Raw genomic sequence first — 16,696 nt, 5'->3', positions numbered from 1 at the left:
ATGTCATATCTTATAATTGTGCCATAAATCACAGACTGACACATTTAATGTGTAATTTAAGCTGTTTTGCAATATTTTTAGGTTTTTGAAATCTACCAGTGGTGGAAAATGCATACTTTTTAACTGTGTATAAACATGGTTGAGGAAAAAAAGTCTTTGGTTACACTTTGTAGTGTCTCGAAAGAGACCACAAGATGCTGACAGACAGCAATGCAAGTGTAGATCCTGGGATACCTGAGCTGCCCCTGGGACCGCAGTGAGAGCACACTGCCTGAGCAGATGATGCAGTCCAGCAAAAAAAAAAAAAAAACAACAAAAAAAAAGACATGTGACAGCCCTGCAGGATGAGCATTATATCTTGTTAGTGATTTGAGCCCTGTTCATGTAGCAACATGAACATGCAGCAACATGTGTTCAAATCTTTTCAGAGGGCCTATGTTTGTGAGAGACTAAGTGGATAGGAGTGGAGAGAGCAGTGAAAGCTGGAGGAGCAACTGCCAACACACACAGCATCTCCCAGTACCTGTTACAGGTGCTTCCACAGCTGCTGATAGATAAATGACTCCTGTAAAGCTGGGTGGATTTCTCACCCAAAGCCTGTTTCTGATTGCAGCAAGAGTGTTTTATCATTCATTCTGTTTTTGCTGTGAATACTTTAAGTGTTATTTTAGCCCCTCCTGTGCAGACAAAAGTTTTTTTTATGGTGTCTGGGACACTTTCCTATGGGGTTCAAAACGCCTGACCAATAACTGAAATGCAGATAAGGTCTTATATCTCGTAATTAATGCTTCCCCCTGGACTGCCACTGCAGGCTTCCTGATATGCTCTGAAATAATCAGGAATGCCTCTTTGCTGAGCTTCTTCCTATGTAGGATGCAGCAGTTTAGCACAGTGACTAAAGCCTCATTTGCACTACCAGAATTTTTAATTGAATTTGCCAAATCTCTCCATGTATTCACACTAATTTCTTCTTCACACTGCTTTCTTCTAATCAAAACCTGAATTTATGTTAGTCAGGTTGTATCACCTCCCTAAATGACACAAGTTTGTATTTTGGGTGCTCCTGTGTGGAGCCAGGGGTTGGACTCGTTCCTTTGGATCCCTTCCAGCTTAGGATATTCTATGATTCTGTGATTATATGACATAACATTTACAGAGGATGCACAGAAATTTCATGCATGTTCAATGTCTTCTCATGTAATTATACTTTAGGTCCCCTCACACTACTCCATAAATATTGTCAGACTTGCCTCACCATTTGATACATTCTTTATCTTCAAGTAGGCTTTTGCTTACTAAAGAAGTGATTTGAGCCCTGTTCATGATCGATCCATCTTGAACAAGAACTTACATGGAATGGAACTGCTGTCTTTTTAGACATTTGCTTGTGTGCAAGCAAATCAACATATACAAACTTAAATGGACTGTGTGGCCTTTAGCAGTTAACACCACTAATTTAGGAAGGAGAGAACGATGTATGGTGGATCTGGTGCACTGACTTCTAGCAACCTTTACCAGAATATGGACAGGAACTTCCAAGATTTGCTGTGGGGAGACTGAAAAAAAAAAAAAAAAAAAAAAGAAAAAAAAAAAGCAGAAACAAGGATGTTGTAACTTGCTTGAGATTAATTGCAGTTGTCGCTAGTTGTGCAAGTATGCAAGCAAGAGAAGTACTGTAGACTGGAAATTTCCAGAATTATATGTTTCCTGGTGCAGTCATTTCTCATTGCTTGTGCTGTGTGTTGTTGCTGTGCTGGCAGGCTGCCTGGAGCACTGCCTGTTGCTTCAGTGAGTGCAGGAAATAGGGCTGGGCAAAAGGAGGCCCAGAGAGTGTAATGATAGAGGGGCAGAATTACAGGATCCCAAAAGTTATTGCCGTCTCGCTCCAATTTATAGGAGGGAGATGAGGTTCTTTTAATATCTGTATACCCGGCGTGAGATTAAGAAACAACGGTTCATATGTTGTTCCATCCAGTTTATTACAAATCCTAATCAGGGAGACGGGGAAGGGAAGGGAAGGAGGGCGATAGAAAAGATAGGAAAGAAGCAAGAATTGCGTAAAGCGGGGATACTCACCACCAGGATCCAGCAGCGTCCCGTTGCGTGACGTTTCGAAGGTCCCAGGCAGAAGCAGCGGGGGATGGGAGGGAGGGAAGCAGCAGCGTGGCTGGACTTGGGCAGCAAGCAGGTAGCAGGAGGCAGTCGCGGAGTCAATGCGGGAGGAAGCAGCAGTGCTCAGGCAGCAGGCCCAGAGTTCTTCAGGATGCAAGAATTCCGTAGTGTGAGGAATCTGATGGCAGACACCTCTTCTACTTCCGCAAGCAGGCATCACTTCATGAGGAATCTGTTGTCAGAAACCTAATCCTCATGGTTTTTGATTCCTCTTTTATCCTACTTGTTCTCCTGCCTACTTGACATCCCTGGGTGCTTGAGCAAGAGTCACGTGAGTGCCCCCTGAGATGGCCATCATCCTGAGATAAGTCCACACAAAAGACTGCTTCACAGCTATTAAGCTGCAGCTCATCTCTCCTTGCCCTGGCCTTGTCCATCTGTGTCCCCCAGACAAAGGATTTCACAGCCCTTGCCCGGGATTTGTCCATCAAAGTTCTCCTGAGAAAGGATTTCACAACCTTTGCCCAGGACTTTGCCTGGACTTGTTCATCTGTGTCCCCCAAAGGATTTCTCAACCCTTGCCAGGACTTGTCCATCAAAGTTCTCCAGGCAAAGGATTTCTCAGGACTTGCCTGGACTTGAACAAGTCCACCTGTGTCCCCAGCAAGCTTTGAGATACTGATGTACAGAATAACATCTTACAATCGCTGTGTGGCTGTTAACAGGCTCTAGATCAAGCCGTGCACACCAGGTGAGATTCTGCCTCTAACAAAATTCTCACTTCTTTGCTGCACTCAGAATATCTCTATAGAGGGGGCACTACTCAGGACCTGGTCCTGCAATTACAAGGTGTCTGCAGATCATTGAGAACAGCAGAGACTCTGTAAACAAATACATTGGCACCAGTCTCCCATTTTCTTGTGTTTGTGCAGCTCATGAATGAAGTCCAATCTTAAAAACTGGCCTAGAGGATGGGAAGCCTGGCCTGTGTATAATGTCACTTTTTTAAATGTATTTCTTTAGGACAAAAGGAGCGTATTACTGAGGTCAGATTTGAGTTCATTTGCAAGTATACAGCTTGCAGGTGTGAACAGAGTTTAGCCTAAAATAACTGGAGGCAAAAGGACAAAAAAAAGGGCTTAGAAGTGTGATGTCAGCACAAGATAATGTGCCTCTGGGGCACTGGTTTTCTAAAGCCAAATCAATATAGCTCATTACTGTACCTGTGCACAGTGTCACAAATGGCATTTTGATGAACACATTTTGTCTTTCCATCATGCTTGCTAGTTAAAATTTCTGTGCCCTAATTGCTGAAACATGAGCACTGTGCCAAGGAAGAGGAAAGCAGCAGATTCCCTTTGTCCAGAGCAGGCACTCTGTGCCAAGCTCTCAGTCAGTCATTTACAACCTTCTTCCATTTAAGCCCCTGCAAGTTCTCCTATGGAGGTACAGGACTTTGTATAGATGCCTTTTCCCCTGCAGTGATAACCAATGCTGCTTCCTTTCCTTTTCAGGCTACTGACTGAGAGGTCTACTACTTTCAACTTAGAGATTCCATTTTTAAAATTAGTCTCCCAAGCAATTTAATTCTGTGCATTCACATCTTCACTTCCTCTTTAAAACAAACAAACAAAACAACAACAACAAAAAACAACCAGTCACTTTCTTATTATACCTCAGTTCAGTCCCTAAAAATACCGATGTTACTATTGCAGTGTATTGAATAATTGATACATCAGGGTAGGAAGTGGCCCTTGTGTCTAGATCAGCCAGCAGTGTGTGACAACAAAATGCATTGCAAAGCACACCACAAGTTCTGGCTCCCGTGAATTCACTTTTGTGCCTTGGCATAGGACAAAATCCAGCTGGGCATCTGCACTTCTTTCCCATAAAAGGTGTTTCTAAGTGTTGGGGGACAAAAAAATACTGGAAGCTGGAAGCTGTTGCATATGCCTTACATTGAGACTCAGAGAGTCAATGGCAGAGGATGTAGTCCTACACGCTGGCACTGCACTGTCCTTCCAGAGACTGAGAGGGTTATGAGCCTTTTATGCTCCATTCTGATTGTGGGCTTTAGTGATCAGAGTAATAAATCAGTGTGCTAAGGAGTTATGTTGTGGCACAGTTTTCTCGTATTTTTCATCTGTTCAGCTGTGTTCACAGTTCCCTCTGATGAAGTTGTTAGGGGAAGTGCAAAAGGTCCCAAGTTGTTAGGAAAATTCCCAAATATGATTAGTAGCATCAATGGACCAAGGAGATACTGAAAATTCACTTCAGTCACACTCTTTCTCAAAGGAGAAGAAGGAATATGAGAAACAGAATGGGACTATAAATTATATCTAAGAAGTAAAAGAAAAGATGACTGAAAGAGGACAGATTTGAGTATTTTTTATTTAATATATTATTTTATGGTGGTCAGAGCACTCTGCTCTGCTCAAATCAGTGTTAAACTTCATCCATAGATCCATGCTGTTCTCTGTTTGAGAGCACTCAGGAGTTGGAGGAAGCTTTACAAAAGGATTTGAGGTTGAACTCAAAGACTGAGGCTCCTCTAAGCAAGTTTTAGGTACTGAAGTGCAAAACTGCAATTCTGAAAAGATTTGCTACTTTGTTCTCTAATCCAGGAGGTGCCCTAGCTTTTTCCTCATCTCCATGCTCCCAAACGTAAGGCACTTGAATCAATATATGGTAATGAAATACCACATCTGTCTGTTTACACATGATATGTGAATGTGACTGATAAAGTCCTATTGCACATGTGCCAGCAGTTTATAGCACAGTTAGTCAGAGAAAAGTTGAAAATGAAGAAAAAGGAACATTTCCAGGCAGAGGAGGAAATGGGTGGGACAAGATGAACAAGAGAACAGGCCTAATCTGCCTCCCCCCACTAAAAACATGCATATATAAGTAGTGAAGGAGAGATTTCCCTTGCTCCCTGGCTGTCATTCATTCTCTGCTTTTCCCTGGGGACAACACAGCATCCCTCCAAGATGTGGGCAAAGGTACTGTCTTGTTTCTTTGTGATGTAAGATGAACTTGTCTGTTTAAGTATTTGTATCCTCACTTGTACATTTATCAGCGGCTGTGCATCATGCTGTGGGATACATGGCTCACCTGCTTTAAGTGTCCTGCCCTCCTTGAGGCGGCCTTAATGCTTTTGTGCAGAGCTCACTGAGAACTCAGCTGAAATAATCACAGAATCATTTGAATTGGAGGGGACCCTTAAAGGTCACCCAGTCCAACTCTCCTGAAGCAAACAGGGAAATCTACAGCTCCATCAGGTTGCTGTCCCATCGGGACAGACTCTTCAGCAGGGTCTGTGGCAAGAGACAAGGGGAAATGGTTTCAAACTAAAAGAAGGGAGATTTTCACTGGAGACAAGAAGTTTTTTTTTTATAATAAGGGCACTGGAACAGGTTACCCAGAGAGGTGGATGGATGCCCTGTCCCTGGAGACATTCGAAGTCTGGCTGGATGGGGTTCTGAGCAACTTGATGGAGCTGTAGGAGTCCAACCAGGGGAGTTGGACTAGATGACATTTGAAAGTCCCTTCCAACTCAAACAATTCTTTGATTCTGTGATCTTGCTTTGGAGAAAAGCTAGAACTGTGGCTTATCTGGAGTTCAGTGGAAGCAGGCAAGTGCAAAATAGAACTGCCAAGTCCCATCTCCTCCTGACTCCCAAGCTCAGCAAAACTTGGGATAGGGATTTGCTTCTCGTGGAAGTTAAATCTTGCTGCTTTAAGTGCTAGTGGCTGCGCTGGCCTGAACTGCCACATTCCCGCTGATTTCAGTTGCAATGAAAAGGTGCTATGGAAAGCCAGGTGGCTTTTGTTTGTGTTTCTTTATATGTAATGCATCTATGTGTGTGTGTGTATACACACAGATATATGTATATACATGCATCTTGCAAAGTTACATCACCTGCAGTACTCAGCCTCAGAGACTTACGGAAGGAGCAGAAATAGAGAACAGATGAAGACACCAAAGAAAGTGAAACCAACATATAAATAACAACATAGCATTTCTGGGAATAAAAAAGGGAAGAATTCAGATTTTGCTGATGAAATTCATGTAAGCAGGGACAGGATGACAAAAATGGCCAGCTAACCCTAGACTGAAAGAAAAAAGAAAGAAGGACATTTAATATTTTTTTCTTCTCTCAGACGATTACAGAAAATTTTGCCAATGTGATTCATGGTTTGAATAAAAACCACCTGACAGATCTGGTCATTCAGAGAAGCAAGCGAATGATTCTGGATACCCTTGGAGTAGGACTTCTGGGTACCAGCACCGACACCTGCCAGAAAGTCAAACAGTACAGCAAGGTAAGAGGTTTAGTATTCATAGCACACACTAAGGTTTACCTACGAGAAGCAATGGAAAGGGGAACACTTTGCAACGGCAGTGAAATTCTTTTGGAGATGGAAATAGAGACATAGTGTTCTTCCCATTGGAAACAGGGAAACTATATTGCTGAAGTTACTTCTAACTTTGGATGGGCAAAGGGCTGTGTAACAGACAGTATGCTAAGACTGCCAGACACAAGCAGAACACAGTTGATTATGAATCCCTTCCTTTCACCTATGAGGTTTCATTAAAAGCATCAGCATAGGAAACATTACTTAGCACTGGACTTTCCAGCATGAAGAATGGTTACATGGATGAAAAATTAGTATCAGATTATTTCCAGTCCATAAAACATACTATAAAACTGCTACCTGAGGTACATTGGTCATGTTTCTCCTACAGTCCTGTTCTGTTTAAATTAAAGGAATACTTGACCTCAAGGAGAACCAACATAGGCTCACATCAGTGAGGGGGAGTTTAGCTTTCTGTTTTACTGGTAATACCTGGCTAGCTGGACTCGGGCTACACAACACTCTGTGCCAGTAAGGATCCCTGCACTGATATCCCCATTCCCAATCTGTGCCAGTTAGCCCTTTATTTAATTTCATAAAGAGCTCTTTGTTAGGTAAGAGATCTGCACATCAAAAAGACAGTAACAGTGCCATTTAAAGCATGGGGGTACTAGCATGAGGAGGCAATATTTCATCTACCCACAGTCTACTAAGACATTGAAAAACATACCCTTTACCTGGAGATCTTCCCCAACAAAGTGATGACAACTCTGAGGAAAAGCCTTTAAGTGATGAGGAGGAACACTAATGGCCAGAGGTTTTGTGAAGGTACTGAATGGTTAGGTCCATAGTGTTGGCCTGCCCCCGGACAGGAGTCAGCAGGAAACAGACTTTCATTTCACACTTTCCAATAGAATCATATTTTTCCTATGAAAGGAAATAGTTGAGTCTCAAGTGTGCAGGATTTGATCTCAGCGCACATTTATCCTTGGGTTCAGTATTCTGAATTAATTGATGTCAATTTGTTCCAGATCTACAGCTCAGATATATCCAGCACCATCTGGGGCCACTTGGATTTCCGACTGCCTCCTCTGTATGCAGCTTTTGTAAATGGAGTGGCTGTAAGGGATGCTCTTTTACTTGCTCTTAAATCACACTAATTGATTGCATTTTCACTCCAAAGAACAGAATGCTCCTAAAAACTTAGTTTACTTTTTTTCTTGTTCCTGAAGCCTCCTACAAAACTTCATTACTCTGTTCTCCTGATGTGCTTCAACTTTCTTCCTAATTTAGATCAGGCTGCATCCCTTTAATCTGAGACTTGGAACTGATTTTATAGGTCAGAACTCTACAGCTTCTTGCAGGATGGCTACAGCAACTGCATAACAAAGAGATTTCACCAGATTTTGCTCCAGCTGCCTAAGTACAGTTGCAGGAAAACACAGATACAGACATACACATATATACATACAGCTGGCATCAGGATTCTTCAAGGCAGGAATTGTGTTTTCCTCTGCTTATCCAGAAGGCATTCCTCAGCAGCCTGACGCAGAGTTTGACAGAAGTGTGTATGCCCAGCGTTACAGGACAAGATGTGAGCACAAGGGAGCACTGACACCTTTCCAGCTCGCACATTTCTGAAAGAAGACATGAGTGAATAGACGTGAAAGTTCAGATTTTGAGGTGTTATTAAAAATACTGTTCCTGATGCTCTCTATTCCTTGGGACTTCTGGTAATGCCTAAAGCTGGGCTCTGGGTATGGGAAAGAGAAGGCATCACCACATACTCATAAGGGCTAGGCAGCTCTTTCCAGTTTTAAGACCATAGCTTTCTTGGAGTTAGGCTGCTATAGTTTTAAGGGTGTAAGCCCCAATACCAGCATCAGTTGTAGAGCAGGGGAAGTCATTTAATCGTGTTTATATACTGTTATGAAGGAAGTGAAAACTCACCACTGGACCCAGAACTGCTGCTTTTATTGTACCATGTAATTAAAATAGCAAAAAGCACATTGTAGAAAAGAAGAATCATTGCCAAACTGATTTTAGACCAGTGCAAGTAGAATTACAATTACACACCATTGAGACAAGCTTTATATTATATTTACATGTCATGTTGAGTGATAATGGGAGCAAAGGACTTAGAAGAAAGATCTTTTAAGTTTTGCTTTCTTAGATTTTAAGGAAATCTAGTTCTTCAGCCTTTTTTACACCAGCTACAGTACTTTCATTTGACTGAACCAATCTTGCCCAGTCAGAGTTTAATTCTGATGACAAATCATGGCTTCTCTTTTTGTTAGGTGCACTCCATGGATTTTGATGACACATGGCATCCTGCCACGCACCCATCTGGGGCTGTGCTCCCTGCTGTGATGGCTCTCTCTGAGGCCTTTCCTCAGAATAAAAAAATCTCAGGTCTTGACCTGCTCTTAGCTTTCAATGTGGGAATTGAGGTGCAAGGCAGGTTGTTACGCTTTTCCAGTGAAGCCAGGAATATTCCCAGAAGGTATGTAAAAATGCTTCTAGTTGTAAGTTGAGTGGAAATGTTAATATTTTTAATTAAATGCCAGTTAAAATACAAATGGCATGGGTAATTGTATTTTCTGTTCTTTGTCCAGCAATTTAGGAAAACTTCAAGTGAATCTTAAATATAAATATGTTTACTTGATTCCACGCTGCTTGGTGAATAGATTTCTTTTTAAGAGCATCTATCAGTTTACAAGAAAGTGTTGATGATCTCTCTATTAATTAGATCAACAGCAAAAGGGCAACACTGAACAGCACAGGTCTCAAGGACAACCACACCTTCCTTGCTCGTTCTCAGCATAATGGAGTCAACTGTACTGAGTTCAGAGCAGAGCCAGAGGACACAGGGTGTGTTTAGGAAATACTCATGAGGCACAGGATGGACTAGATGTCTTCTTGCTGTCTTGTGCATTTTCCTTCTACTGGTTTTGCAAAACTAGTTCAGAATAACAAAACGTGCATCCTCCAGTATGTATAATTTTCAGACAATTAAAAACTGTAACACTTTTGCCATTATTGTGTTCTGTATGCCTTGAATGATAAGCAATTCTAGTTTTTCAGCTGCTTTCTGGGGAGGCCTCTGTTAAAACAGGTGTTATTCCAGTTTAACTTGTTCCTGGAGAAAAGCAAAAATTTCTTCCATTAGGACTGCGGGTAAAATTTGAATGCATGTTTCTTACAGTCCAATCCACAGCAGTAAAGGGAAATTGAAGCTTGAATGTGTAATGAATCCGAGTAACTTTCTGAACTATAGTAATGAAGAGATTTTGTTTTTTCAGGTTTCACCCACCAACAGTAGTTGGTCCAATGGGGAGTGCAGCAGCTTGTGCAAAACTGCTAGCTCTTAACCAAATGAAATGTAAAAACTCCTTGGCTATTGCTGCTTCCTATGCAGGTGCCCCACTAGCTAACGCAGCAACTCAAACGAAGCCCGTGCACATTGGCAATGCTGCCAAGCATGGACTGGAAGCGGCTTGCTTAGCATCACAGGGTCTTCAAGGAAACAATCAGATCTTGGACATTGAGTCAGGGATAGGTGCCTTTTATACAGATTACAACCCACAGACTCTGCCAACTTTGCAGTCATATCCCTGGCTGTTGGACCAGCAAGATGTGGCCATCAAACGCTTTCCTGCTCATCTTGGAACACACTGGGTGGCTGATGCAGCATCTTCTGTAAGGAGGAAGCTTGTTGAAAACAGTGACATATTGCTTATCCTTGATAAAATTGAGAAAGTTATTGTAAAAGTCCCAGAGGTCAAATATGTGAACAGACCCAGCCCTAATTCAGAACATGAAGCTCGACACTCCTTTCAGTTTGTTGCCTGCTCTGCTTTGCTGGATGGCAGCATGTCCATCCAGTCCTTTGCCAGTGAGAACATTCACCGGCCAGCCTTACAGGAGCTCCTCTGCAAAACACAGCTAGAGCACCCTTCTGATAACAAACCCAGCTTTGAGAGTCTTTATTGCGAAGTGACTGTTGTGCTTCGGGATGGCAACGCGATTAGTGACCGCTGCAACACGTTCTATGGACACTGGAGGAAACCTCTGACAGAGCAAGATGTGGAGAAAAAATTTCGGTCCAACGCTTCTCAAGTCCTTCCTGCAGAAGCCATACAAGGCATTATAGAGACTGTGTACAATCTGGAAAAAGTAGAGGACTGTTCTGTATTAAACATGTTTTTGTCAGGACAGTCAGCTAGAGTACTTCCAGAGAAGCTGCACTTCAAACATTCCAACTCATAAAGCAAACAAAATTCAGGAAAAGGCCTTATTTAATGACCAAAGCACCAAGTAAATAATTTAGAGATAGCATGCATAGTTCAGTCAGAAGAGTTGAAGATTACTTAGCTATCTTTATATGCTTATACTGCTAAAGGTAGAGCAACGCCAGCATGCTGCACAAAAAAAATTCCTTCCTCTTTTGACAAAAATGTCTGCATGTTCTGCTTCTACTTAATCACTTCATGAAGGAAATTTAAATTCGTGGAAATGCTGCTGTGAGAAACAAGACTATGAAGACAGAAAATAGAAGCCTTTACATATGTATTGCTGCACATTTAGTTATACAGCCTTCTTAAAGAGGCCACCTGCTATGCCACAGCTTTGGTGTGTGCGCTAAAAGAAATAGCACTTAACACTCCAAAAGACATCAGGCTTCGCTGTGGAGACTGGCATTCTGGAACTAGGGTGCAGAGCAAGAGGGACAACTCCTAGACCTAAAAGCATTATTTCCCAGCCCTATCTTCTTGGTGCTTCATAGTATGCATTTATTACTGCCATGTTCCCATTTCAATTACAAGGCGTTGGCTTAGGAAGAAATTCAGCCCCATTTTCCCCAGCAGCAGCCAAAGAGATGACCAGACACTTTTAAGGAAAATATGTGCTTAGGCTGCAGGGTATTTATATTTGGTAGGCAAGAAACATTTTAAGATGAGCTAGGTTATGATAGTCCTATATTTTTTGATTGCATAAATGCAAGTGTAGTCCTGTTAAAAGACATATCACACTTGTGAATGGTTGAAAGTTAAAAACTGTTTCTGCCATGCTGAGTTTGCTGTTTATGACAGTGCTCTCTTTCTGGCTTTCATAACCATTCCACACTGATCAGGATGCCATGTTCAGATTACTACAGACATTGCAAAGCATGGGCTACAGTACATTAGTTACTATAGACTGAGAGCTGTATGTATCAGAACACTTAATGTGCTGAGACCACCAAGTGTCCTTAGGAACTGTCACCTTAACTTGACAGCCAAAACCATTCCCTCAAGTCTTGCCATTTGTCTTAAAATGTATAAAATGTATGTACAAAAACTAAAATCACAAAATAAAACTGATTTTAGTAAATGAACCCTGAATTATTTATTATTTTTTTAATTATTTTCCACATGGAAAGTATTAATCTGTACTTAAGCCTCTGTCTCTTGGTTTATAAAGTTAAGTTGTTTTTTGATAAACTTTTTTCTTTATCCCTTTTGATTAGAAAGCAAAACTGAATTACTGATCTATGCTGAAGATATACATTGAGACACACAGACAATTCTAGCCATGTAATTATACCTGGGTAGTGTCAAATATAAGTTACTGACAATGAGTGTTGTGATTAAACCCCACTGGATGAGGAAAGTGCCTATATTACCTTATCACAACTGAATACATTTGGATCCATAAAAATAAAATAATACACACAGTTCCAATGCATGTTTTCTATGTTAAAGGTAAAACAAATGGGACAAATTTGGCAGTAACTATTACATAAATTTCAGGTTAAGAAAGAAAAACACCAAAAACACCAAGAACTGTGAAGTTTGATAGCTGCATTATTTTATTAATACCATCAAAAGTAGCTAAATGTTTATGCTTTGCTAAATTGATTTCCTCACAGAAGTCTGTATGCTCCCCATCAGGCAAGTTTCAGGACTTCCTCTACCATTGTTCCAATTCCATCAAAGATCTCATGCAGAGGAGCCTTGCACATGAATGCACAGGTAGTAACTATTTTATTGGCTTTATCCACGTGGGATTCACTGACATCTTTGCAAATGTGCTTACATCCAAGCTCTGCTATTGCAGATGCAGTTTCACTATCGGGATATCTGTAAATGAAAAAGATTGTAATAACCATAAAAAGAGATGATACAGCCATAAAATTGTGCCAATAACTTGAATGAGAAAACAAGAATATTTAAGTGGTTTAGCAGCTGACCATGACAAGGGACTAAAACAGTCTTCCACTGTCAGATCATCTCTATTTCCCACAGCAACTGATCCAGTATCTTTGAAAACAGCTCAGATGCAGTCATGGCATGCCACAAGGTACAAGTCTGTTTAACAGTCTTTCAGTGTGTTTATAATGTGATATCAAGTGCAGCAATAACTGATCCACAATATTTTTCTGAGATGCTAGATGAACTTGCAGACACATTAGACCTTATCCAGCACATCCATATAAAGTCTTCCACTGAAATTCTGCAGTGAGTTTGATTTTCTGGAGACAAGGCAGGAACAGGGGGATAAAACTTATCACTGCTGATAAAATTTCTGAGTGGAATTTCTTATCAGGAGTTAACAGTCTTTAAAGCAACACCAACTTCTGCCATGGTTCTCACTTGTTTCTCCTGAACTGCCACCAGAAAAACTTCGCTGAAAATCCCCAAGCAGACAAAATCCCACAGGCACAGTTTAAGTGTCCACTCCAATTATCAAGTTTTTGAATGCCACCTGAACAGATATCTATCCTTCGCTGGCACATTTGTAAAGTGAACCACAGTTGGAGGTATTCAAGCGAGATACAGAATTTACTTTCTTAATATGAACTACAATGAATGCAGCAAAAGGTAGAGGAGGAAGAAAAAAGATCCCTCTGTTCAGCCAATTTCAGAACTGACAAACAATACTTGCAGCAACTCATTAGCACCCACACTGAACAGTAAAGTCTGTGCAGGAACCTGAGCTTTCGGTGGCTCGCGGACAGATGGTTTAAGCAAAAGGTAGGTTTCTATTTTTCATATTTTCTTTAATTGTAGTGTGGATGTTGCTATCATAGGGAAAAATCACAAACCAACGTGTTTCTGAATTCAGGGATGAACAGTCCCAACTCTGTAGAGCATAAGAAGTGCACCGGCCATAAGAGGTGCATCAACAAGTGCTACACAAGTGGAAGTTTAAAATGAGCAAAATGCCACTAAGAAATAATTATTTAAGAGCTACTGATTCCAGAAGTCTCAGCCCTTTGCACAGAAGACTGGCCACTTTATAATCTTAATTATTCCCACACAAATTAATTCCATCCGTTTCCTTCTTACCTTCCATCTACGTTTTTATCTTGGCCGACTGTGACCTCACAACCAGGAAAGGCTTTAGCTGCCAGGACAGGTGATATACAGCACAACCCGATGGGCTTTTTAGCACTGTGGAAAGCTTGGAGAGTGGAGTTCACATGTTCGTTGATGGTGCAGTTCTTGCCATCTACAGCCCAGGAACACAGGTTCTTTGCCACACCAAATCCACCTCGAAACAAACACACACACTGAAATGCAAGGCACTGCTAAAAGCCATTAAATTCAACATGAGAAAGATTTCTCCTTTTTTGTAATGTTATCAAAGCATACATAGGACCTTCAAATTCCCATACTAAAAGATCTTAGGTAGATGAAACATAAACTTCTAAAATTATAAACCCATTATCTGCACAAAGTACATTCACCATGTACTTTCCACAGGCCAAAAGGCTTCGTATTTCTGCAGTGAGAAACAGAGAAACCACACATCACAGATTTGTTTGCTAGACACTGGAAAAACTGGACCATCCGATGTGCACTCCTCAATGACCAAGAGAGGGATCAGAGGAAAGACTAACAGTGGTTTATTGTTGGCAAGCACAGAATGCAGAATTAATGCAAACAGTGGTTTGCCCTTCCACAGTAATTTAAGTCACAAGGTTTAGCTCAGTACTTAGACAGTTAGAGGAGACCTTCCCATCTCTAGAATTCTCTCAGAAGTTAAAGAAAATGAAACGAAGTTAACACAATAAGAACAAAACAGATCATTCATAAAAAAGTATTTTTAATGTGTGATATTCTGAAACATGACACTTGTGAACAGTAATTTCCTATTAAAAATAATGTTTCTGCAAGTTAGTTATAACAAACCATTACTTGCATTTAGCCATCATTCAGCTATACAGACTACATTTTGCAGCACGAACTTGCCAAACTGCAGCACAATTTGCTAGATATAGAGCTATCAGAATAATCACACAAAGGGTAGCCATCTATTATATTTGGTTCCTTATGCATAACACGCACAGCATCAACTTTCCTACAGCAAACAAACACAGTTTTCCAGGAAAATTTCAAGGGACAACAGGAAGAAGTTTTGCATTTTTAATATTTGTGTTTTCCCTCCATCCCCTTGTCCTCTTCTGAATGTTATCTGGAATCTCTGAAGTGAGGTTTTAATTTTCAAACTTAATAGCGCTTATCTGCATGTAACAGTTATTGCTGCAACTCCCCAACTCCCCTGAGCCTAGGTTATAATAGAGCATGAAATTAATGTGGAAAATATTTGCTAGCCTCTACTCCCAGTTCTCTACTCCTGATGTCACTGATCCATTATAGCTGGGGAAGTGACTCCCCAGCGCTATCCACGCACTCCCTCTGCCGGCCTCACTACAGAAGGCAGTGTAACTATTTCAGTCAGAACTTAGGCACAGTGAAGACAACATTTAAGAAAGTTATGGATATTCTGGAAAGTGATTTTGAGCAAGTCAGTTTCCTCATTATGCTTTAGTTTCTTCATTCCTTACTTCCCACCTCAAGTTCTCATCTACAAGAAAGTACCAAAGGCTTGACAATTTTTCAGAAATAAGGAACAGTGTGATGTATGAAGAACACTGTGGCATTTTAAATTAATGAACTGTATCACAGAATCATAGAATATCCTGAGTTGGAAAAGACCCATAAAGATCTCCAAGTCCAAGTCCATCTCCAAGATGACATATCAGCCCATGAGCGCTTGCTAACATACTTTCTCGTCGTCAAAAATACAAAGACAAAACCCACATAACTCTCACATTCAAGAGTATGATTTATTAAATTATGAATTTAATTAACTCTTTGCTAAGTTCTCTGCAATTGAAGAATCACAAATTATTTTATTATAAATGCACTTACCGGGGAAAATAACTGCATCAAATTCACCTACTTTCAGCTCAGCCAAATCCTGGATGTTTCCCCTTGCCAGCCTGGCACTTTCAACTAACACATTTCTCTTCTCATCTGCTGGGCTTCCTTTTAGATGATTGACAACATCCCTTTGCTCAATATTGGGGGCAAATATCTTCACCTGGAATAAAGAAATGAAGCAATTCTGTGTGTGTAAACAGAGACAACAAATGTCACTTAATGAAACGATCTTTTATTTCAAAAGCCCCTTATCATGATGCATGGATTTCACAGGGTGGATCTGTTTCATTAAGTAAATGAAGACTCAAATGATGATCCACTCAGTGTGGATAAACCAAGTGATTCTCCCCATCCTATTCCTAAAGCTTTTTATAGGGAGTGCACTCTTTGGCCAACACTACTCATTTTGGTGGGGATTGCAAGTAACCTAAAGGACTAAGAGAGCACTGTGATTGGTACCACAAGCCTGGATGCACAGCTACAGGAAGGCTGCTCCTAGCATTTATGGGTTCAGAGTGCTAAGGCAGATGTAAAAAGAAAAAAGTTTAGTAGACAAAGATGCAAACTTTACAAGCATTTCTAACACAGACATGACTCACTTTCCTAGTAGCGGGAAGTAAAAAACAAAACATGGCAGCACACACGTTGGTTAGGTACCAAACTGAAAAACCTCATTAAAAACACAGAGGAAGGCTGACATAGGAGCTGTTCTCACATGTGTTTTGATACTTGCTTTGCAGACATCTCAGTGCTGATAATATTGTCAATTCAAGGGAGGTGAAGTCGTGCTGAACACGGGGCTTTGTGTGCTTGCAACGGCAGACTGTGGCTGTGGCTCTTTGCAGACAGCCACGTCTTGCTGTCACGAGAAGCCACAGACAGGTCCACTGCGCCGCGCTACATCCTGCTCCCAACTTCTCACAGGGCTCTGAGCTACCTAACAAGTACCAAAAGCCATTCGAAAGCCGAACCCCGACCTGGGGGCGGCTACGGACTACCCCCACCCCCATGCC

At 41.2% G+C, this 16,696-nt stretch overlaps 2 protein-coding genes across 3 annotated transcripts in view; one reads left to right on the top strand and one right to left on the bottom strand.

Annotated features, from left to right (window-relative positions):
• The first annotated feature begins 4,619 nt into the window (after positions 1 to 4,619).
• ACOD1 (aconitate decarboxylase 1) lies at positions 4,620 to 11,848 on the top strand. Its single transcript, XM_052705940.1, has 5 exons — positions 4,620 to 5,114; positions 6,277 to 6,438; positions 7,503 to 7,592; positions 8,769 to 8,974; positions 9,774 to 11,848. Exons 1-5 carry the CDS (start codon positions 5,103 to 5,105, stop codon positions 10,738 to 10,740), a joined length of 1,437 nt encoding a protein of 478 aa, XP_052561900.1. The 5' UTR covers positions 4,620 to 5,102; the 3' UTR covers positions 10,741 to 11,848.
• Positions 11,849 to 12,304: 456 nt separating this feature from the next.
• Positions 12,305 to 16,696, bottom strand: part of FBXL3 (F-box and leucine rich repeat protein 3) — a 51,707-nt gene continuing 47,315 nt past the window's right edge. For both annotated transcript variants that reach the window (XM_052664381.1, XM_052664382.1), the window contains 3 exons: positions 15,672 to 15,843; positions 13,803 to 14,007; positions 12,305 to 12,593 (listed from right to left, as the gene is read on the bottom strand). In XM_052664381.1, coding sequence (XP_052520341.1) covers positions 12,401 to 12,593; positions 13,803 to 14,007; positions 15,672 to 15,843 — 570 coding nt within the window. In that variant the 3' untranslated portion in view covers positions 12,305 to 12,400. The remainder of the gene's footprint in view (positions 12,594 to 13,802; positions 14,008 to 15,671; positions 15,844 to 16,696) is intronic.

The sequence above is a fragment of the Tympanuchus pallidicinctus genome, unplaced genomic scaffold (assembly GCF_026119805.1).
Source record: "Tympanuchus pallidicinctus isolate F22 unplaced genomic scaffold, pur_lepc_1.0 scaffold6, whole genome shotgun sequence".
Classification (NCBI taxonomy): Eukaryota; Metazoa; Chordata; class Aves; order Galliformes; family Phasianidae; genus Tympanuchus; species Tympanuchus pallidicinctus.
The sequence above is the reverse complement of the archived record's forward strand: the minus strand, read 5'-3'. Positions and strand labels throughout refer to the sequence as shown.